Source organism: Chionomys nivalis, chromosome 13 (assembly GCF_950005125.1).
Source record: "Chionomys nivalis chromosome 13, mChiNiv1.1, whole genome shotgun sequence".
Classification (NCBI taxonomy): domain Eukaryota; kingdom Metazoa; phylum Chordata; class Mammalia; order Rodentia; family Cricetidae; genus Chionomys; species Chionomys nivalis.
The window spans coordinates 40915868-40939580 of NC_080098.1; the positions used below are offsets into that span (position 1 = coordinate 40915868).

The 23713-nt window shown below is 43.3% G+C and overlaps 1 protein-coding gene across 5 annotated transcripts in view; it reads left to right on the forward strand.

Annotated features, from left to right (window-relative positions):
* Positions 1–20420, forward strand: part of Elmo1 (engulfment and cell motility 1) — a 522491-nt gene extending 502071 nt beyond the window's left edge. For all 5 annotated transcript variants that reach the window (XM_057787434.1, XM_057787435.1, XM_057787437.1 and 2 more), the window contains 3 exons: positions 5246–5328; positions 13680–13757; positions 18994–20420. In XM_057787434.1, the coding sequence (XP_057643417.1) occupies positions 5246–5328; positions 13680–13757; positions 18994–19194 (362 nt within the window). In that variant the 3' untranslated portion in view covers positions 19195–20420. The remainder of the gene's footprint in view (positions 1–5245; positions 5329–13679; positions 13758–18993) is intronic.
* Positions 20421–23713: the final 3293 nt, after the last annotated feature.

A 23713-nucleotide genomic window follows, 5' to 3' on the forward strand; every position in this document is an offset into this window, starting at 1 on the left:
GTCTGTGTTTCTCCAGCTGTGGACCTTAGAAAGTGGAACCCAGGGGGCCTCACTCAGACCTCACAAAGCAGAAACACTGCTGTGAGAACCGGAGCCTCCAAGTGGCTCTGACCACCTGCTGTCTCACATCTGCCCTCCCGTCACCCCAGGGCCAGTGAAAGTCAAATCTGGACTGCCTGCTGTACAGCTCTAGCCCACAGGAAGCAAAAATAAACCATGAATGGGAAACTTCCTGACACTTTCAGACTGTGCTGACATCTCAGGCGGAAAGCCTAGAACATTTTCTGTCCCTCCAGGTTAAAAATGGGACGGTCTGGCCTTTGTCGTGTCGTACGGTTCACTCCCATCTGTACAAGAACTGCTTTCCCAGCATGTATTATTGATACCCACAGCAGGAAGAAGTAATCTGAACCCACAGCTGCAGGCTGTGCCTCCCCAAAACAGGCTGTGCCCCCCAGCACAGGCTGTGTCCCCAGTACAGTCTGTGCCCCCAGTACAGGCTGTGTCCCCAGTACAGTCTGTGCCCCCAAGTACAGGCTATTCCCCCAACACAAAGGAAATAAGGCCTTCTAAACACACCAGCACCAAGCACACATGAACTCACAGAGACGGAGGCAGCATGCCGAGGACCTGTGTGGCTCCCCACCAGACGGGACCCTAGAGAGAAAGGAGAAGTGGATCCGCGCCCCACCCTAACCCAGAAGCTCTCTCCCACTGATACACACTTGCAAATAAAAATTTAGTTTTCTTCAAGGAAGTCTCATTAGGGACACAAACTACTTACTCCTAAAGGGTAGACTGAATGCCCAGCTGTAGATGCCAACAGGAAATGACCTCACTGGCATCTTTGAAGGTTCCTTGTCTGTGCTGTGGCAGGACTTTTCCCTTTCTCTTCTTTCTCAGTCTCTTTTGTTTACACTATAGGTCCTTTGCATATCTATTGTGACTTCTTGGTTTGTGTTTTGATAGGATTCTTGGGTGTGTGAATGAGTGAATCTGTGTCTACGTCTGTTTCTTATATCTTTTTCTGGGCACGTTTGCTTCTATCTGCTTTATCCTATTATTTCATGTTTCTTTTACTTTATTTTATTTCATTATTATTCCTTTGATGCCTGTTTGTTTTCTAATGAGAGACAGAATGAGAATGGATCAAGATGGGAGGGAAGAGAGGAGGAAATGGGAGATGTGGAGGGAGGGGAAACTGTAATCAAGATATAACTTATGAAAAAAATCCATTTTCAATAAAAGAAAAAAAGGAAAAGGATCATTTCCCTTAATTAATGGTGAGAGTCATTGCCTTGCCGTGTATTTTTGTCTTCTCCTGAGGCAGGGGGAATTATCTTCCACCCTTGAGTTAACCAGGGCTAAATAGTAAGATATTGATGAGTCAAATGGTTCGACTGGACCTTTTACTACAGCTAGTATTAGTGAGGACTGAAGGATTCTTCTTAGCTGTCTTCTCCCCTAAGCGTTGAGCCAATGCTCTCCATATTCTTCCTAATTGCTAGGAAATGAAGCCCTTGAAAAATCCACATTTTCCCGCACCCCCTCTTACTCTGCTTTCCTCTCAGGGCTTCCAGGCTGTCGTCACCATCACTCCCATTAAACATGAGACTCATTTGCTTCCTAGCCACGCTTGGTGGCCCTCAAGGCCTCAGTTTGAAAGAATCTAGGCCAGTGTTCTTCACCCCCACCTCAGGGGAAAGCACAGGCCAGTGCCCTCCTCAAAGATTAAGCCTATTATAGGGGATGAGGCTAGCAGCAGACATCCAGGGAAAGTGGGGGATTTGGGTCATGAAATCACAGCGAAGAATTTCGGTCCCTCCATCCACTGAGAGAATTAATGCAGATTATTGGTAATAGGAATAATGGTAGGTGGCATTTGCTAAGTGCATAATGTATGCTAGGCTCGGTGCTCAGAGCTTACATAAGTTATCTACCGTACATCCCGAAGGGGCATTTCATCCATATTTTATAGATAAGGAAAGCGAGGTAGAGAAGCATTAAGCATAGCTAGTTGACAGTCATGGGTTAGTAAACAGTGAGATAAGGATGTTTGCAGGCAGCCAAACAGCTCCACAGCCAATTTTACTTTACTATTTCCCTGCCTGAACTAAAAATGGTCTGGAACTCTGAGAGCTTAAACCCAAAGTGGTGGAACAAGAGGCTAAATGAGCCCCCAAAGCCTTGGTTTCGGGTTACAAAGGCACAGAATGGACCCTCACTCAGTGCTATGAGACTGACCCCCTAGGTTAAGGAGAGCAGGCTCTGTACTAACTATTGGCGCGACCTGCCTCCACCCTGTCTCCTGCCACAGAAGCGTCTACGTCTACGGAGGATACCTGCACTCAGCAGTGTCTGCACACAGCAGGTATCAAAGGCATAGAGCTGCCTCCTGCAGACGTTTTGCCTTGACTTGGCCCCAGGAAAACAAAGCTAAAAGTGTTCTCATCGCTGTGGCCACGTTGGTTTTTCACTATTATTTTTTATTTAAATCATAATTAATGTCTCTTCTAAGATACTAGCAAGGAGCTTCCTGAATGTGCTTGGAGTGAAGCCCACATTTGTGGCTCTCTTCATTATGATACTGTCACCTTCAAAATCCAGAGGTGGCCTAGGAAGGGAGCATGGAGCACTAAGACCAGATCTGTCCCTGGCAAGCTGTGTGATATCATGTAAGGGGTTCTTCTCAAATGCAAAATGGTAGTGAATGGCAGTTCACCCCAATCCTCCCTAATCTGAGTAATTATGGGATGTAAAGGTGTACCCCAGAGTAAGGGTGCTTGCTGCTTCTTTCTCTGATGGCCTCCTGCATCTCCCAGCTCTGTGCCCTACTTCTTTATCTTTCTCCCATGTCAAAAGACCAAATCAAAAAGCTACCTTGGCTTTGAAGCCCTTGTGAGCTCTCCATGGTGTGAGTATGAGCCCTTGGTTTCTGCCCCTGGGCCAGAGGACACTGGTTATGGCTCTCCCCGTGTCTAATCCTCCAGTGCAGCTAGAGAAAAGCTATGAAAAGAAAGGAAAAAAAACCCAGCTTTTCAAAGGGACTGTATTTTTAGAATTTGTGTTTTCTTTTTAGTCATAATCCCATGAGCGGCACAGCAGCTTATCTCCCTGATAGAGGACAATGGATATTTAAATATAAAATATGTACAGCCACAATATCCATTGAAAAGAGATTCCCTTCTGTGAAGCCTTTGCATTGAGGATTCAAAAGACTGATCCATGGCAGTTTTGTATCTTCCTGGTCCCATTCTACATGCCAAGGGGTAACTTACTTTTGCAGAAGATAGACACTGTGGAGTTCATTAAGCATTTCATATCTTATAACAAAGGATTCTCTACAATATCCTTGTGATTCAAACTCCTGATGAAGCTTTAGGAGGAATTTTGAATCGCCTTGCTTAATTAGATTTAAAATTCCCTCAGTGTCTCCATTGCAAATGCAACCAGCTTCTTCTAGTGTTCAGACGCTCCCTGCTGACAAATCAGCCAGGCAGGCAGCAAGACCGGTCCTTGGTTGTGAAAAAGGACTTGTGAGACCTGAAGCCAGTGTTCAAGGTAGGCTCAGGAATCTTAGCAGCCACCTACAAGATTTCTAATCAGAGGAGGTCAGGAGAGGGTCAGAAAGAAAAGGCATCTGAGATATAGGGCTGAATCGGTCAGGAGAGGCCACACTGCTCCACTGTGGTTCAGGAACAGGCAGCCTAGGGCACCTCTGAGTCTTAGCACAGCAAAAAGACTTCTAACCCATGATGGTGATGAAGGAGGACCTCAGCCACTTAGGGTCACAAGCTCATATATATATATATACCTGTATCAGCATGCTGGAACACAGAAGGATGAAATGGAGACAGGGATTTTTTAGTACTTCCTCTTACATTTCATTGGCCAGAGTACAAGACCCCACCTAACTGCAAAGTTGCTGGGAAGCATTGTCTTCCTTGTGCCCAGAAGGGAGAAGGAGAAGCCAGGAATTGATATTAAAATTGAGTACAACTATGGACTGAATATGTGACAGAGGAGCTGATGTTGTGAAGTAGATGATGGAGAAGCTTCCAGAGACTCTGGAGGAACACCTCACTTCCACACTTCTCTGGGTTGACAGCTCTGGGCACATTACCACACTTAGGCAGAATTCTCAGTAGTCTTCGTTATTCTGCCACATTAGCTTTTAAGGGACCCTCCTGATCGAGTGTTTTAATATTCTGTAAATTTATAACTTTATCATTTACTATCAACCTTATTAACGGTTTATTCAGTGCGGATGTACAAGCTTAAACTGTGAAAGCTGTCATTATATCCACCTTTAAGGAAGCGTAGGGAACTGATTGCTTCCAGCCCTCCTTCGGCAAAGCCAAGCCCGCCAGCATCTGCAGCTGGCTTCGCAGTCATTTGTGGGGCTGGCAGATTTGGGATTGGAGAAGGATGGATAACTTAGTGTTGTTTTTTAAATCAAGGTTCTGAACCATCCGACTCGTCCTTGTCCCTCTCGTTTGATCTTAAAGAGTATTTTGAATGTGGTGCTTTTTCTGCTTCTTATCTTCCTCCTACTCCTGAGCAAGACTTAAGATAACATCGTTCTATCTAACTGCATTATTTTCCAAAGGCTCTATCAGAAAGGAAGGCTCCTTTATTGTGTTGAGTTTATTTCCACTGCCTGTTGAACAAGGACAGCTAAACCTACCTTAAGGAATTGTTATGAAAATTAACGATTTGGGGAAGGGAGAAATTTTGGAGGCGAGTTCCGAACTGTGGAGTCAGACAGGTGATTTGGACTAGATATACTTGCTCTGCTTATCCACCACTCGGAAACAAACAACATAGATGCAAATGCTAACTAGGGGTATCAACCATATGAAGCCTTTGGCATTGATCCTAGCACACAGAAAGCCTTACAGTGTCAGTATTCGTGCCATAACCACTATTACCTACTGCCACATCTGTTAGAATACCATCACTAACAGCACCACTATGGTAGGTGTTATTTTAATTTTTAGTGAACCAAATTATATTTATGGAACTAACGTGCTAGAGATACTTTTTAGCAGAACATTGTATGCTTGAGTGTCTAGTCTCTGAACGCTGCCTGAGCTCTTCCTCTTGTCGCTTCTCTTCCTTTTTGTTTTGTAGTGGCTTCGGGCAGTGCCAACCATGGTAGCAGACTCAATGAGTACCTTTGCTCCTTTATTGACATTGAAGCTTTCAATGGTGTCATAACTTTCATTATTTTTATGAATTGCAGTGCCGGTGGCAGATATCAAAGCAGTGGTGACGGGAAAGGACTGCCCTCACATGAAAGAGAAAGGTGCCCTTAAACAAAACAAGGTATGATTTCTCAATCGTTGTAAATGGCTGTCTGTACAATGCAGTGAGCCATCATAATGATCCCAGCCTTTGCTCACAGAAATGTACATGCATGTATTGGAGGGTTCACCCTGGAACCAAGGGCATTGTATGTCGAGTTGTACATCTCGGCTCTCCCTTTTTCTTCCCTGAACCATTCCTCTCCTGTCTTAATGTGCTCGCTCCCTCTGCCTGATCACCTTTGTAATGCCTCTTCTCTCTTGTTCCCCTACTTCCTGTCTGCTTCCAGCCCAGAAATTACAATGGCTGTTCTCACTCTGTCTTTGTATGAGCCTCTTCTGCTCACCCTCAACCCTTCTTTAGGCCTCTTCTCACCTCCGCTTCATGATATTCCTGCTCCCAACACTGCTTCACTGGAGTCTCAGTGAAGCCCAAGACAGACTTCTGACTCAAAGAATGTCGTGAAATATTAAGTGCCTTGTATCTTTCAACATCATAGAAAGTCGACTATTAAGTATCCAGTGCAGCTCAAAGGAGAGCAGTACTCAGGAATACACGCTTAGGTGTCCGTTAAGTGCAGTATTTCTCTCCATCCCTTTCCAGTTTACTGCAAGTTTTCACCATTGGTGGTCCACATTGTTTTATGAGGAAACAGGGAGGGAACACAATCTTGAAAGACAGAAAATGTCCTCTGTTTCTAGGTCAGCGGGATGCATCAAGGAGCCAATTCTTTGTTTATACCCATTGGCATTTTATATACCATCCATTAAAAAGGAAAAAAAAAAAAGATTTGGCTGAGTGTGGTGATATACACCTGATATCCTAGCCTGTAGACCGCCTTGGCAAGTTACTCTGTCTAGGGTCTGTAACCCACCTGGCAGTCAGTTATTCCAGGGTCACGGAGAGGTACCACCTGAAAGACATGGGCGGGAGAGAGGAAGAAGGCCAAGCAGGGTTCTTGTCACAGCCTCCGTTTATTAGAGTCATGGTTGCAGCTTATATAGCCCCTGGATGAGGAGCTTGGGGGTCTGGGGCACGGGATCTTGCCACGTGGTCCAAGCCGGTCACGAGGTCGTTGGCCAGGAGGTTACGATCGGTCAGGTCATGATTCCTTGGTCAGGAAGTCACAAGTTGACACACCTAGTTCTCTGGATAATTAGAGTGTGAGGCGGGTTCCGCTAACAGATAGCTCTCTATTAACAGTTAGTTTGGGTGTGGGATAGGCTTTGTCAATAAAACAATTCTTAATACAATTGGGAAGTGGAGCCCTCTGCAACCTCCTCAGGGCGATGCTCCCTATAATAATTTGGGGGGGGGGGAATGGCTCCTGACACTAGCTCGAAGGAGGATGAGGCAAGAAAATCATAGCCAGCCTGGACTGCATAGCAAGATGGTCTTTCTAAAACAAAACAAAACAAATCTAGATTTACCTGGCTGCTCTAGACATCTGTGTACCAAATGTCACATGAACCAATAGTTTATTTCTTTGATTCTCAAAACAGTGTCTAAAAGAAATTTTAAAAACTCATATATTCTGCTTATCAGTCAGGATTAACATAAGTGGTCCTTGTTTTCTGATTCCAAATGAAGATAAAAGGTCATTACCCAACTACTATACTCAAAGGAAACCAAAAGTCCTGTGAGAGTATTGTTCAGGATGCCAGAAGGGAAGGATACAGGCAAGGATGCTGATTGCAAGATCCTTGCTCCTTGTGACATATAGATACAATTCAACTCAAGGCCGTGTTCATTTCTTCATTGCTAAGCCCACCACAGCACAAGCCAAGAAGGTACTCCAGTGACAAGCGTAATAATATGGAGGGATGCTGGAGGCACTAAAGTCTGGGGAATCTCTTGTAGAGCACCTGTGGGGGTTTCCATGTCAGAGAGATGAGGATTGTGTTGTCCTTAGACTCCAAAGAGCACTATAAACTGTGGCAACAAGTCCTAGGTTTCATGGTTTGCCTCTTGTGAGGCTGCCTTCCTTCCACACCAGCAGGGAGAGCCATATGTTCCACATGTCAGGTGCTCCCTCTTAAGTCTCAGAGAGCACGGGCTCTGCTCAGCTCCAGAGAGGTTCCTAGGTATGTAGCACTTGAACTGAGCAGGAAGTCATGTGAAGAAACTGACAACACAAGAGTCTAACCCAGAAGCCTGGGAGGGCTGGCTGGCAGTAGAGCAGTCTACCAGGGTTTGAACATGCTGACTAGGAAACGGGAATTCTGTAAAATACTTTCAGAGACATTTCCTGCATTTGCCCGTTTGTGAGGGTCTTGAGGGTTGTCACTCTCCTCCGTACATTAGGAACTGAACGAAGGGACAAGTTTCGTGAGTAGTAAGTCAAGTGGGAAGTGATCTATGAAGACAGCTCATGTCAACTGTGAGCATGCAGATGCTTAGGTACATACGTGCATACACACCAGAAAGCACATACAATAGATCCCAAATATGTGAACATTCGTGCATACACAGATACTAATACATGCCACACATATATTCTGCAAGAAAGAAAAAAAAAACAAAGCCCAATTCTCTTTCTCTATTAACATAAATGATCAGTCTAAAGACCTGGCTCTCGTTTCCTGTTACCTACTATGTCCCAAAAAGAAATTAGAAGTATGCCTCCTCTTACCCTAAAATGCGGGGTGGGCAAGACAGCCTACAGAAACAGAGCGATCATCCAAATCAGAGCTCTGCTTTCTCGTTAGGTTGTGTAAATCATTCGCCTCTTACAGAATGACACAGATGTAGAGCTTGTCGGATTGGAAAGTTATAACTGATTTAAAATAGAAAAAGTCAACATTCTACAAGTGGTGTTTAAATGAATTGGTTCTGTCAGAATGGAAATGATAAGGACTACAAACTTAGATCGAGGTAAAAGCAGGAGTTGTATCAAAGAAAGAAAAGGTGAAAAGAAAATAAAAACTTTAGCTTTTCATCACCTATGCGAAAGACTGCTGTGTGTTGCTGAAGATCGCAGTAGAGAGTCTATTGCATGGTAAAGCAACTGGATAAGTGGAACGAATGGGAGCTCACATTTAAAAAGAAGGCAAAAGAGGAAGGGGAGAGAGGGCGGGCAGGAAGGGACAGAACAAACAGCTGGTGTCACCAACGTGCTTGTGTCTATCTACGTGCATAGCCGATAACTTTCAGCACAGTCCAAGTGCATCAATGAAGAGGCAACAGTTTTCAAACTGACTTTTATACAAAAACGGATCAAAGCGTACTTATTTAATATACATTGTAAAGACTCAAGCAAACTTATTTTGGAAAAAAAAAAGAAAACAGAAATAACATCACAGCTCAAGAAGCAGAGACCTATATAGAGATAAGGGAAAGGATAGGCCTTATTTTTTTTCCCTAAGGACAAACAGTGATGCCATGTGGAGGGGTCTGGCCTGCTGGGGTCTGGCACCTTAGCTTTGGGGAGTTTCCAGGGCTTGGCAGCATGTGTGTGCAAGGGGCTGTGTTGGGTTCTTCTAACAGGTTCTAGATAGAGAACAAAATGTGCTGACCTCATACAGGGCAGACCATGTATCCTGATGGGTGTCCAGGCAGATGTTGCCCTGGATGTCCACATCTGGATGGTAGCAGGGTGTGAGGAGCACTGTGGGTGGTTATAAAGCTAACAACTGGAACTCCATGGTGGTTATACCTCAGGTCTTCACAGCTGGCACAGTGCTTCATGAATGGTCCGTCTCCCTCCGGAAAGGTCATCTGATTCAGGGAACACAGAAGTTGCTTTGTCACCAGACATTCTGTGAATCATTAGCTCCTGCTGTGGCCTCTTGGCCACAGGGCCTCAAATGGCACCCCATTTGTGGACACTGGCAGTGGCAGGGTACTGATTTGGGGAGGCAATCTCTGAGCTGCTGTCATGGCAACAGGAACATGAAGAATGCACAGCAACTACAAACGAATTTTATGTTAAATTAGGAACTATATGTTATCTCTAAGAACTCTACTTTCAATGTAAGCTTAAAGTGATGCGATGGATAAAGACATACCGATTCTAGTCGAAAGAAAGCTGGGGTGTCTCTATTAACCTTATAGAGATCAAACCTTAGTCGAGAGGATATTATCAAGGAGCTGTTTCTCCTAGAAGACACCACAGTCTTACCTTACACACACGTGAACTTAACAAGAAATATCAAAATACATGAGTCTGGAAACTCAGAGCAAAAGGAAACCTCAATGCTGAGGATGCCCTGCCTTAATAACCAATAGAGATCAGGCAAGATGGCAATCAAATTCATACTGGGGCTCTTATTGGCACCATCAATCAACTTGATCTAATTGTTATCAATAGAATAATCCAGCCAGAAGCACAATGCACGTTCTTCTTGAGCTCACAAAAATATTCACTAAGATCCACATTGGGCCATAAAATCTTTTGTTTAGTTTTCACCATGACGAAAATGAAGCACTCAATTTTCTCAGAGCAATAATCTCACAAAGCATATTCTTGGGTCACAGTACATTTAAAGTAGAAATCAATAACAGAATGAGAGTGGAAATGCAAATGTTTGGAAATTTTACAACATGCTTCTAAACAACCAATAATTTAAAGTCATAAGAAAAATTATGTGTATCAAGCTATATACAATTCAAAATATAAATTCTGTGGGATGCAGTGAAAGCGGCATTTATGAGGACAATTATATTAAGTATTTAGGAGAAAAGCAAACCCTGAAATCATTAATGTCCCTATCGTAAAACACTAGAAAAGCGGAGAAATTTAATTAGAAATAATTGGATAGAAATTAGAGAAGAGATAATGAAACTGAAAACAGGAGAAAACTCAACAAAACCCAAATTGAAAAGATAAAGAAAATTGGTTATGCCGTAGCCTGATGGAAAGAGAAGTAGAGAAAGGAGGAAACCCAGGTCACTACGTGGACGCAGATATGGAGATGGGATCTCGAGAATACAGAAGGTTTGAGAGGTTCACCTTTGCGAAGAGGGAACTCTGTGCTGCACAGATAAAAGGCAGCGTTTCTTCCTTTTAAACTAGAAAGTCAAGTGCACAGGTGTGCAGATGACCTGTTGGGAAATCTACTATATCTATGGTTGTAATTAACATCCGCACACATGCCAAACAATACCATGTATCTTCCATGAAAACACTTAGCCCTTAATGTGACTGGGTAGATGGAGAACCCACATGGTTATGTAAGCTCTGGGAGAAATGGCCGGTGTTAAGTTACCCAAAGCAATATAAAAATGGCAGCCAACACTGTACACTGAAGATACGTTGTAGAAATCTCTGTCCCATACTGCCAGCCCATCATTTACCCAGGGAAAATGCATATTCAGATGCCTCCTTATGCTAAGGCTGCATTTCTCTGAGTGACTCTTCATGTCTTGCCCCAGAGTTAGAGAACTAAGTGCAAGGTACTGAGTTCAGAGACCTCAGCAGGTGAGGGAATGTTTAGCAATCTCCTATCCTAGTCCCTCTCTCTCCACAGCTAGACCCGTTCAAAGCCTTCCTAGTCAAGGCAAAGGGGCAGTGTGCCTCAGCAGAGCTGGGTGGAGAGGAGCTGCTATGACCTCTAGCTTTTCACTTAAGTCTAGAAGGAACAGAAGACCTTCAGTGGTGAACAGCAAACCCCCATGCATTAGGTGTCTGTGAGTGGTGTGTGTGTGTGTGTGTGTGTGTGTGTGTGTGTGTGAGAGAGAGAGAGAGAGAGAGAGAGAGAGAGAGAGAGAGGCAGACAGACACACAGAGAGAGAGAGAGAGAGAGAGAGAGAGAGAGAGAGAGAGAGAGAGAGAGAGAGAGAGAGAGGAGGTTCAGAGCAGGACACTGTCCCAGATCTGTGACAGCCTGTTCAACTGCCACCTGGAGCCTATCTTCCTTAAGGGCAGTTTGGACAGGTGGCAGTTTCTGGAGAGTTGGCCTAAGAGGTACCATTGTTCCCAGTTTTGCATCCTCCCTTTTGGAAGTGCCAGAAAGCTGACCTTCACCAATGACTCACAGCAAGCCAGAGATGTCAATAAAACCCATTAAAAATGATAGCACCCTTTCATGCAGGCACGCAGTTCAGAGAATTAATTCCTCCCACCCCTCCCAGGCAGCCCTGGTGAGATTAGAGTGGGAATTGACATCCTCACGAATTTCCCATTTCCTGCCTGTATTTATCAGGAATCTAGGTCGTGACAGCTCAGATCCTTCACATCCTGACAAGTATATGCATGCCAAAGGAGGGCAAAGCCCAAGGTCACTGTGTCCCTTCCTGTGTGTCTTCCTGATTTCCGCACATCCCAGCTCCGACTCCCTGGTCACCAGTGGCTTCAGCACCCGGGCAAGGGCATGCGTGTTGGCTGTGTGCTGCTCACATCAGCTGCTGTCACAGTTGCTACACGGGGTTGAGCAGAGAGACCTTGGCGCAATTCACGTTGTCCTGTTATTTGTGAAGAGACATCCTTGTAGCTGGAGTTTCAGAGCAAAGGCACCTCTTTTCCATCCTCACGTTCACGTATAAGTCAGAGTCCTCCTAGTGAATGGCTCTCCATTACCACAACTGTGATCAATAGAGACATTTCTCCTGCCTTTGTTCATATAACATCAGATCCTCCTTCATAATTATCTTACTATTTGTGATTTCCTTAATACCCAAAGGAGCAGGAGAGATTTAATTTCTCATAACTTCCTTACAAGAAATAACATGTAACTTTGGCTTGCTTGGGTAATTTTAAAAATACTCCCAAGAGTGGGATTCACAGTTGCGGATATGTGTTGTTTCATTGATTTTTTTTTTAAAAGATGACACCAACTTATGGTACCACTAGTATGACTACTGCCATTTTGATTATAAAATTTAAAGGCCTAGAAATTGTTATCAGAACAGGTGCCAAACTCGATGGAAAATGTGCTTGATTGTTGCATAACTCCGCTGAAGGCTGAATGGAGGGCTGAGGAAGAAAGTGAATAAGAAATGAAGAGAGGAGTTTATGCAGATGTGCATCCATGATTCAGCGTCCTTTTTCTCCAGGGTTTCTATTTCTGGCAGAGTGAGGGGACCCTTTGAATGTGAGGTGCATGGCAGTCTGGGCTCAAAGCAGGGCTGTCCCCTCCTCGTGAGAGGACAACTGAAGGTGAGCCAGACAGAGAATTCCAGGAGAGCCAGAAGAGCTTGACAGGAGGCTGCATTCTGAGTGGGTCCAGCTAACACGAGGTCTTTGGGGATTCCTTTTGGAATAATTCTTTAATTCATCTGAAATATTGTTTCTGGGGCATTGTCATGTGAGTCACTTGCCAAAGGCAAATCCTCTCACACATAATCAAGGTGGAGAATGATGTGGAGAGATCTGGCTTCCTAAAGAAAAAATGCTTTATGCTCAGTTTCTCAGCAGAGCTGCTCCCAGATCATAAAAGTGCAAAGGTCATAATCAGTGGTGCCAGCAAAGGTGCAAAGAAAATACGCAAGAGCATGCATTACCACAGTGCAGAGTGCTGGTATGGATACACTTGACCCTTCCGGTCCAGGTTAGGAACTGAGGGCTTCTGATAAGGGCTATTGACTGTTACCTTCCAGAGGCTTCCTTCACCCTGCCAACTTCTCAAACTAGAGTGACTGTGCTACCCTATATGGGTATGGCACTCACTCTAAAAAGTGTTTAGTATAACATATGTATTTGATAGGATGCTAGGTGTTTCCACCAAATTTATCCAGCCACAAAAGAAAGAAAGAAAGAAAGAAAGAAAGAAAGAAAGAAAGAAAGAAAGAAAGAAAGAAAGAAAGAAAGAAAGAAAGAAAGAAAGAAAGAAAGTCCTTTAATCCTTGGCACCATTGGTCTGGCCCATTGAGTAAGTGCACATCAGTGATTGAGTCTGTCTTCCAACGCTGGCCATTACGTTCCTCTTCTATATCCTACAGCCTCTAGTGGATACATCTTGGATTCATGTATCCTTTCCTTATAGTGGTACAAAGATCCAAGGATAGGTATCAAGAGAGAAATTTACCCAGATGTCTCATTACCTCTGGAATAGCATCTATATTTCATCCAATAAAGGCGTCTGGTGGGAGTGGCTAAGGTTGATCAGCCCCTAGTTAAAGAGTTTACTACCTCTCTGTCTTTTGGGAGGGAGGTACACAGCGCTGGCCGTGTACCAGCCATCTCTCAAAACCCTGCCCATCAAAAGGCAATGATAAGGCTTGATGTCTTCTTCTGAGAGTGAGATGATTCATGCGGGCCTGTGCTGAATCCATACTGGAAACCTGGAGAAATGCATCCTCTTCTCCCACCAGCCTCATGGATGCTCTTCTAATACCAACAGAAGACGAGCCGTGTTCCAGGTTTAAGTTCAGCCATTTGTAGTATTAAGAATTCCTGTTTTGTTTACTGTGCTGTTTTGTCTGTTCTCTCACAGGAGGTGCTTGAGCTTGCTTTCTCCATATTGTATGACTCAAATTGCCAACTGAATTTTATTGCGCCTGACAAGCATGAGGTAAGGGGTCTTGGTAACAGGTTAACTTGTGAGAGAAAAATAAGAAGGAAAGGTTCTAGCAAGAAAGAAATGCCACTTCTCATTGAATGCTGCTTGAGGAAATCATGAATAAAAGGGTGTCTGTCGACATGGAGCAGACACCTAAACAACCACCAGCTACCACAGCTCAGAATTCTTAGCAGCTGGATCAGCAGCCTTGGGTCTTATCCAGCTTTGCTGTAACAAAATGCCTGACGTCACTTGGAAAAACAGATTACATTGGACCTCTATTTCCTGAGGTTTGAGTCTGTGCTCAGTTGCATTTAGATGAGTGCACATGGAGGGGGAACCTGCTTGCTTCATGGCGACAAGGAGGCAGATAGAAGGGAAAAGGCCAGTGTCTCAGTATCCCCTACGTGGATATGCCCTCCAAATGCTGAACTCTTTCCAGTGGGGCCACCTCCTGAAAGTGCCAACCTTTCCTAATAGTTCTCCTTTAACACAGTTCAGAGTCTAAACTGTAGGATGGTCATAAAGAAAACTGATGTGCAAATGACTCAGGCTCAGCAAGGGCTTAACTAATCCGGAGGAAGAGGCGGCCCTGGCTAGGGCTTTGATGCACATTGAATATTTAATCTTTGCTCTAGAGCTTCCCCAGATAAAATGGTGTCTCTATTCGTGGGCCATCTGATGAAGTAGTTTCTCCACCAAGTCTCTTCAAGCTATTTTAAGAGGTTCAGGGCTGTCTCTGCTGTTGGAATTTTATTTCCAAGATGCTTTTATTCCTTTTTGACATCTTGTTATATGTATAATTTGTTCCTCTTCTTGAAGCACACTGTCAGCTATATTTAAAATATTTAGCATAAGTCTAGGAAAATGCATTTGTAAAATAAAGTAGCAGTTATGGTTGATTTAACTTTTTCTCTTGTAAATTAGACCCCAGCATCACGCTTGAAACTTTATTTTTAGGTAATACCATTCAAATTTTTGTTTTGCATGTAACTGCACAAACAGCTCTTAGAAGGAAAGGAACATTTAATAGGATCTGACTTTTGTTCTCATTTCCCTGAGGAGAGTCAGTTCATTTAAAAGGTATTTAGCGTCTGGTTTTCAATGGTTTGAAGGTTTTGAATAAAATTATCCACCCCAAAGAAAGAGGAAAGATTAGACACAAATCCTGCATTTAGAATGGTGCTTAAATATAATTCTGTGTCATTTGACATTTAGTTTGCAGAAGGGTAAGACTTTGTCTTCATCTGTCTGAAAATAGATACATAGCCTCCCATTTCTGTTTTTAAATAAAGTTGCAGTTATGAACAGGCCAACATAGCCAAGATATATAAGAGACATAGAAAACGACCAAAAATAGAAGAAATTGGGCTGTTACTTAAGTCAGTTCCAAGCTATTTTCCTCAGTATGTGTATTAATTCCAGATATGGAGAAATGTTTGGGATTGCCAAAAGTGTGTGTGTGTTTTAACATAGCTACCACTTCTTGTAGATTCTATATGCTCGTGAGCACTTTCAATTTCTTCAAAATCATTTTCTTCTCATAATTGCTACATAAAATAGAAGAACATTCTGTTACGTATGCATCATTTATCAAGTAGCGGGAAGGAGGCCTCCCAAAACTGAATACTTGACAATGAATGGATGGTGACAGGGGTCTGGAAAGATAGCTTGGTGGGCAAAGTCTTTGCTCTGCAAGTGTAAGAACCTGAGTTCCAATACCTAGGACCCATGCAAAAGTCAGGCAACGTAGCACACGTCTCTAATCATCATCTGTGGTATGATGAGAGGAGGAAAATCCCCAGAAGTTCATGGGCCACCAGCCTGGTGTGCACAGCAGTGAACCACAAAATAGTGTCCCTGTCTCTAACAAAGAACTAGATGAGGACTGACACTTCCATCCTGTGGTACACACATACACACACACACACACACATAACACACACACAAAGGCTCTCTCTCTTACTCTTTAACTGCTACACATATGCACACACACAGGCTCTATCTCTTCCTCTTTAACTGTTATATACACACAACACACACACACAAAGGCTGTCTCTCTTGTTCTTTAACTGCTACACACACAAAGACACAGTGATACACACACACAGGCTCTCTCTTCCTCCTTAACTACTACACTCACACACACACACACACACACCACACACACAAAGGCTTTTTCTCTTCCTCTTTAATGCTACACAGATGCATGCACACACACACATGTGTGTACATGCACATTTGCACTTACATGGAATAATTATAGGTACCCTGCACCTCTCCGCACCTGCCCCCATTAAATACAGTACAGATTTACAGTCATTTTACAGGACAGCAGTCTCCCTAGGCTGATATCAAGGAGGCAGCAGGCTGCATTCTCTCTCAGAGACTCTCAGAGGGAGACTTGTGTCCTCACATTTTTTCTACTTCAGAGACCACCTACATCCTTGGCCCCGATCAGTTTCATCAATGACAACTTGAGTTCTCTCCTCAAATCATTCTCACTTCCTGTTCTATAGTGAAATCCATTATCTTACCCTCTTCTGACCCTTCCTTCTCTCTGACATTAAGGGCCCTTGGAATTACATTGGTTTACCTAGATAATCTAAAATAATCTCTCTGTTATGTTCAGCTGGCAACAGCCTTGATTTTCCCACAAAGCCTAAGATTGCCCAGAGTCCTGGGAGTAGGATGTCGACATCTGTGAAAGATGGATGGTCCATCTACCCCAAGCAACATCATTACAGTATCACTCTTCCCCAAGTGTCTTGTTGATACTTCTAGTCAGAAGCCTAACACATTTCAAACTCAGCTTTTAAATAATATCTGTGGTGCTTTCTTTTGGTTGTCTTGCTTCTGTTTTCAAATTTAGCATCCACAGATGATTGATTGATGCCTAATTCTTGGATTCACTAGAGTTTGCAAAAGGCTATGTCTCAATTCTACCACCCCATTTTTATTTATTAGTGAAATATATAAAGAGAATCAGGTCTCAATAACATTTTGCATCCTAAAATTGGAATGCATGATGGCAGGACAAATACTTGATTCCTTTGTAAATTTTGAAGATAATAAGCATTTCCTAAAGAAGATCAAGAGGGTTTGTTTGATGTTTGAGTATCATTTTGAAGTCAAAATTTAAAGGTCTTTTGTGTCTTTCGATGTTATTGTTGTCTGTATTAGTATCTTGGTTACCCTAAGTTGTCTTATGACTCTTAACAACATGGCTCCATTTCTTTGATGACTTTCTGGCTTTCTGGTAGGACAAGATAGTCCAGGTTCACCTTGCATGCTTCCTGCCTTTTCTCTGTCAAGCCTAGTTACTTTTAATAGGAATTAGTAATTGGCCACCACAATCTTGGTAAAAAAAAAAAAAAAAGATAAAATTATTACAATTTGGTTATAATTTTAGGCTTTTTGGAAAATAGAGCTAAAGGTGAGGTTTTATACCATAAAATATATCATGAAATAGTGCTGGAAAATCCAACTCAAATTCAGTAGTACCAGATTTTTCTTTATCGGTCAATGTAATTTTTGATGAAAAGGTCATTGCCTGCTGCTTCTCAAAAAGCAATGTTCCTGTGGGTTAATCTGTACCAGGAAGGTGGCCAAGGCTGGGAAAGCTTTGTTCAAGGGACAATAGTCCCAGGACTTAAGGATCACTGTGACATGCTGCCAGAGCTGTGAAGGCCTTCTAGAGCGCAGCACTCAATGGTACCCACACCTGGGTGTTTGTCAGAATGGCCTGAGAAGCTCTTATAAATAAAGTCTCTTCACCCCGACTTACAGAATTGGTTCTCTCCAGGCTGGGAAGTAGGTCCCTATTTCTCTCCTTTTTTGTGAGCAGATAGCTGGTTGGAAATGGTCCGAAATGACTGAGATATTCATGAGCACACGGGTGCTTCCGGAAGTGTTTTAGCACCACATTGGAGTCAGAGATCACACAGCTGAGGTAGAAAGAAGTCTTCACAGCCTACTGCTGCTCCCTTCAGGCGTGGCTCACCCCAGTGTCATTGACATGCATAGTGGCAGAATTTTCATCACATCACACACAGTGGTTGTAGCCATCTATTGCTTCTGTTGAAATGCTGCATCACATAGTGGGCACAGCCTAAGTAACCATCTAGCATTTTGTCTCATCACTATCTGGAATTTTAACTTGACTTAGCGAATACAGGAAAGGATGGAATTTATAGCAAATCAATGTTAGGAAGAATTCCAAGCCGGCAAGAAACAGGACAATTATCGGCATAGACACCTGTGTAGGACCAGGGACCACCTATCAGGTGAATGAGCAGCAACCAATATATAGGTAGTTTTTTTTGGTTTTGGTTTTGTTTTGTTTGTTTTGAAATCTTGGCTCTTTCTCCATGTACCAATGGTTCTCTTTTGAAGTTAGAGCAGAACTCTACTTTCTGAAGGGGAATCTGCCAAGATTAATGTAGGTCTTCAGATAAATGAGACATGGTTCCTTCTCCCCAGAATTTTATAGTTTGCTGAAGAGGCAAAGACTGGCATTCATTTTATAAAGAGAAAGAAGAAAACCTTAATAATGTACTCCAGAGTGTTTTCCAAGCAAGATGATGTCCGTGGGGAATCAACCACTCGAAGCCCTGGGCACTAGAGCTCCAGAAGCAGGAGGTCCAGACAGGCAGTCAACCTCTATCTTCCCAAGATAACCGATGATATTAGCCATTTTGGTTATCAAACAGTGGGCAACTGAAGGCTAATTTCTAGTTCTGTCTTGCTAAGAAGTACAAGGGCTACCTTGGCTCCACAGTGAAACTGAGTTGTCAGTGTCTATACTTAACTATTAGACATAGTAGGAAGGCATTAGATACTAAACAGGGAACTGTAATGGGTATCAAGAATGATGTGCTGCTAAGTACAGACATATTGGTATACATTGTACCTGTGTCTTACAGAGAGCTATCCTACTGCATAGTCAAGAGAATTCGATGTTTTGTGTCCATAAGGAAACATTCTTGTAAGAACAAGCTTTGGGAGTTGGGTTGCCTGAGTTACAATCCTACTCATTCCAATTCCTCCTACATCACCTCATTCCTCTGTGCTTTTGTTCTCTTAGCTTTAAAAACATACGAGAATAGAAGTCTCTGCTTCCTAGAGAGGATATGGGTATGAGATGAACACGTAAGACAGTCTGGCATATGCCGTGTACTTAGTTCCAGTAACTGCTGGTCCTGTAATTGTCCTCGGTGATGTTCATTGCCACCTTCTTTCCCACCAGTATTGCATCTGGACAGATGGGCTGAACGCGCTGCTTGGGAAGGACATGATGAGCGACTTGACACGGAATGACCTAGACACCCTGCTGAGCATGGAGATCAAGCTCCGCCTGTTGGACCTGGAAAATATCCAGATCCCGGATGCTCCTCCACCCATCCCCAAGGAGCCCAGCAACTATGACTTCGTCTATGACTGTAATTGAAGTGGCTGGGCCTGGACACATTCCTCCTAAACTGGAAGATCTAGCTATGAGCAGAGAGGAGCGCAAACACACCCACGTGTTGGGACCATTCTTTGGTGGTGGGAAGCTGCAGATCAACCCTTCCTTTGGCCTCATTTTTAGCTCTAGCTTTTTTTTTTAACTGTTTTTTTTTTTTTTTTTTTTGGCTTCTTACCATCTCCTTGAATCTACTTCCTGACTCAGTATTTCAGATCACTCCACTGCTACCGCTCACTGGTGGGTCATGAGCAAAACCCACCACTAGTAAGAAAGTCAAAAAATCTTCTCATTCTAACCTGATGTGGCCATGTCCTTCTGCCCTTCTTCCTTCTTGCCTGGAGTAGGAAATCCAATTAGCCCCATGCTGCCCCAAATTTGCTAACTAAACCATGAAAAATGCCTAAGGCCAGGATTGGGTAAAATAGCTCTGTTACTGGACAAGAAGACCAAAGGCCGCCACCTTCTACCCCTTCTTTCTAGGGTCAACTCACATCATCAGCTCTCTGTGAGTTGAGATCGCTTTTGCATCTCCTCTCTTTCCCTTCCTGGCCTTGATCTTGCTCTGGTCCACTTTGGTTCCCTGAGTAGCAGCAGCAGCCTCATTCCAGTCCTCTGCAGCACCAGGTCTCTTAGACAGTCCATAGAGCCCATGCCTGCTCCTTGTCTGCACTGTGACCATGACCATGACCAACCTCTCTGTCACACTATCTAGTCTTGGGCCTCCTCTCCTTACCCCAGCCCAGACCTGCCTTCTTCATTTCTTCAAGCTCCCAGCAGCCCCTTAGCAGAAAGCACAAATGAAGTTAGTAGTCCTGCTCCATCTCAAATAGACTAAACCTAACAGCCTCTAAGGCGGCTGGCTGTTGTTATCCAACGGTTCCGTGTCACCTTGTCCTTGGGGCTCCTGCTACGACCCAGGTTCTCCAGGGTGGTCAAGCTGTCAGACATCCAAGTTTACATCGTTGTAATTATTCTAGGTCTTTACAATTTACAAGGGTTTGGGATTATTTTGTTTTGTTTTGTTTTTGGCTTTGTTTTTGTATAAAAGAGTCTAACATTTTTTTGCCAAACAGATATATATTTAATGAAAAGAAGAGATACATAAATGTGTGTACTTTCAAGTTTGTTTTTAATTATTTTAATCCCAAACATCTTCCTGAGAATAACATTCCCTTAAACATGCTGTGGAATAAAATTAAATGTGACGAGTTGGGGAGCTGGTGTTTTGATTTAGTAATGTGGGTGCTTGCTACTCAGTCTTTAGCATCACCTGGGAGCTTATTAGGGATGCAAAACTAATCAGCCCCTCCAGACTTCTGAACTGGGCTATGTGAGTGGGTGTTCGTTTGGGAAGGCGCATTGATCATCGGCTCTAAGCATAACCCATATCCTTTCTAGGAAGCACATCCCAACTCACCAAGGAAATGAGACTCAGTCTACAAAGGTAGGATCTGTTCACTTTGCATTGCTGCCTCCTCAACACACTTTCCCATTATTTCCTCCTTACCATTACGTGGTTTATAGAGTCAGTTCAATTAAAGATGCTACGGACACTGAGGGAAACACGTTTAACAATGGAAAAAGAATGCAAGCCCACACTCCTGAAATCAGTTAAACCAAAACCAAGTAAGTCTAACAGTGAACTAATAAGTTAATGGTCAATGCACAATAGAAAATTCTTCATAGGTCAGCTAGCTCCCCTGCAAGGATCCTACGGATCACAAACTCTAAAGGCTGGGAAAGATGACGGAATTCAGTGCAGTGCAGCTAAGCCACTCTGAGCTGGCAGCCAAGCTGCAGAAACATGCAGGCAACTGCTCTTTATGGCTGTCAAAATGGTCATGGCCTGGGCTCAAATGACATGGTCCAGAGCATGCCATAAATTACAAAATCTATACTCATTCACAGGGGTCATTCTTTACACCAGAGTGCTCACACCTGAGTGTCAGGTTGACATTTCTTTCATCTTTAGGCTCAGATGTTATTAACACACATATCCTTCCTGCCAGAATCATCTGTTGTTCTACCTGCCGTGTGATGTTAGGTAAAAGAAAGTCAATAGAGGCATACCACTTTTTACTTGGAGGTTTAAGAGATCCATCTGTCCTGTGGCTGAGAAGAATTCATCCCCTCATGGTATTCCTAATTTGTTCTATTAATAGAATTTTTTTCTTTTCCATTGACACTAATAACTTTACATATTTGTGATACAATACAGTGTTTTGATCCACGTGTACACTGGGTAAAGATAAAGCCTCTCCATTGCTGTAACCTTTTATCTCCATACTGAATACACTCTAAAGTGAAATCCCTTCTAGAGAGCTTGAGATGTGCAGCATCTTGTGAGCTGCATCCACACTACTGTGCTGCAGAACCCAGGATGTACCCTCCCTTCTCACCACTGTCATTGTGCCCACTGGCCAATACACTCTCTGCTCCACGTTCTGCTCTCTCCAGCCCGCAATCTGTACTCACTCTTCTTCTCTCAGCAGCTACAGATTTCATGGGGGCTTTCATTTTCTGTACTTGACCTTATTTCATTTACTGTCTTCCAGTCCTACCCATGATGTTGAAAGTGGCTGTATTTTGTCTTTTTGTGAATGCATAATATTCCATTGCCTACACATACCACACTCATCTGTTGGTGGACGCTGAAGATCACTCCACATCGCCTAGCCTTTGCGAATCCTGCTGTGGTAAATGAGAGTGCAGGTTTCCCCGACAAGCTGTCGTTTCTTTCTTTCTTTTTTTTTTTTTTTGTATATGCTAAGGACATACCTCTTCACACACTGACAACATCCTGAGATTAAGCTGTCAATGCTCTGTATTTTGTGGCAAGGTGGCAAACAGTTGTCGCTCATATTCATCCACCTCACCTCTCTTGAAGCTGCTCAAGGCATTTCTCACACATAATGAGCCCAGTACCTCCAGTTGGGTTCTTCTAGCCTCAGTTCTCCTAGCCCAAGCAAGCATGGTCCCTTTAATGCGGAAGAAAAGCAAAAAAAAAAAAAATAACCTGTTTGGCGTGAAGTCCAATTAATCTAAATTTGCTGATATTTTAAGAGCAGAGAAAACCAATGGTTACTTAAACCAAAAATGTGCAGTGCTAAATGTTCTGTGAACTCATGTTAGCAATGAAACATTTTTGTAAATCATTTTGTCACATAAAATCAGAAAGCCTCAGCCCAGTGCAGCAAGTGAGATCAGGTGAGTCATGGTAGGGCACATCTCTAATCCCAGCGCTCAGGCAGCCAGGCCGATCTCTGTGAGATCAAAGCTAGTCTGGTCTACATAGCAAGTTCCAGACCAGCTGGGGCTACAGAGATAAGGAGCACACACCAGTAATTCGAGCAGAACAGAGATATTACACCAGTAATTCGAGCAAAAGAATCTCACATTCAACATAAGCCTGGATTACACAGTGAAACCCTTCCTCGAAAAATTACAAAAGATAAAAAATAAAAGCAAACACTGTGGTAATGGATAATGAATAGCAGAAAATCTAGTTGAGTCTTAGAGTAGAGATACTCACCATGGAATAAATGAACCACCCAGGTAAAATAAAGAGTGTAGAGGCAGGAGGCAGGAACACCTGTGACCACTCGGGACTCTTCAAGTCTCTCTGACTGGCGGATAGGGTACACACAGAGGTGAAAATCTCTACTACTGAAGAGCAATGGTTCTCACCCATTCTAATGCTGCAGCCCTTTAATACAGTTCCTCATGCTGAGATGACCCCCAACCATAACATTATTTCATTGTAACCTCGTAACTGTAGTTTTGCTAGTGTTACGAATCATAATGTAAACATCTGACATGCAGGCTATCTGATAGTTGACCCCTGAAAGGGTTGCGGCCCCCAGGTTGAGAACTGATACTGTAGCAGAATAAAGTCATGGATAGAGAATTCATGGAGAGAGGTGGCAAGGGACTTTAACTTGAGGACAAAAGAAAATACTCTAAGAGGGTTGTCAATTTTGGAATTCGGAAATATCACAAAACAGCTATGCCCAGGAAAGACTGGAGTAGAAGAAATTGGAAGCAGACATAACAGCAAAGATGCTATTGAAGTAGTCCTGAGCAAGAACCTTCGGGGCCCAGACTTTCAAATCTACAATTGGAAAATGGAGGGGGATGAAGTGATCAAAGAGGCCGTGTGAGCTGGAAGCAGAGACTAACTAAGCAGCGAGCGAGGGAGGGAAAGTAGAGACGACTCCTGGGCTTCAGAAATAACACACGAGAAGCAGATAACAGGACCGGGCCAACAACTAAAACCAAGAGGAAAGCAGAATGGGAGATTTTAGGAAAGGATAGTAAAGTGAGATAATGAGATTGTTGTATTTGTTGGACTTCTGTGAAAAGAAAAATAAAATTTGGGTTAAGCTACTTAACCACTGTGAGCCTCTTACTAGTTTTTAAAATGGAATTCTCATCACTTGGGAGCATAAATGTCCGCAAACTGTCCGTGCTTGAAAAGACGGTCCCCCCATCTCCCTTCCCA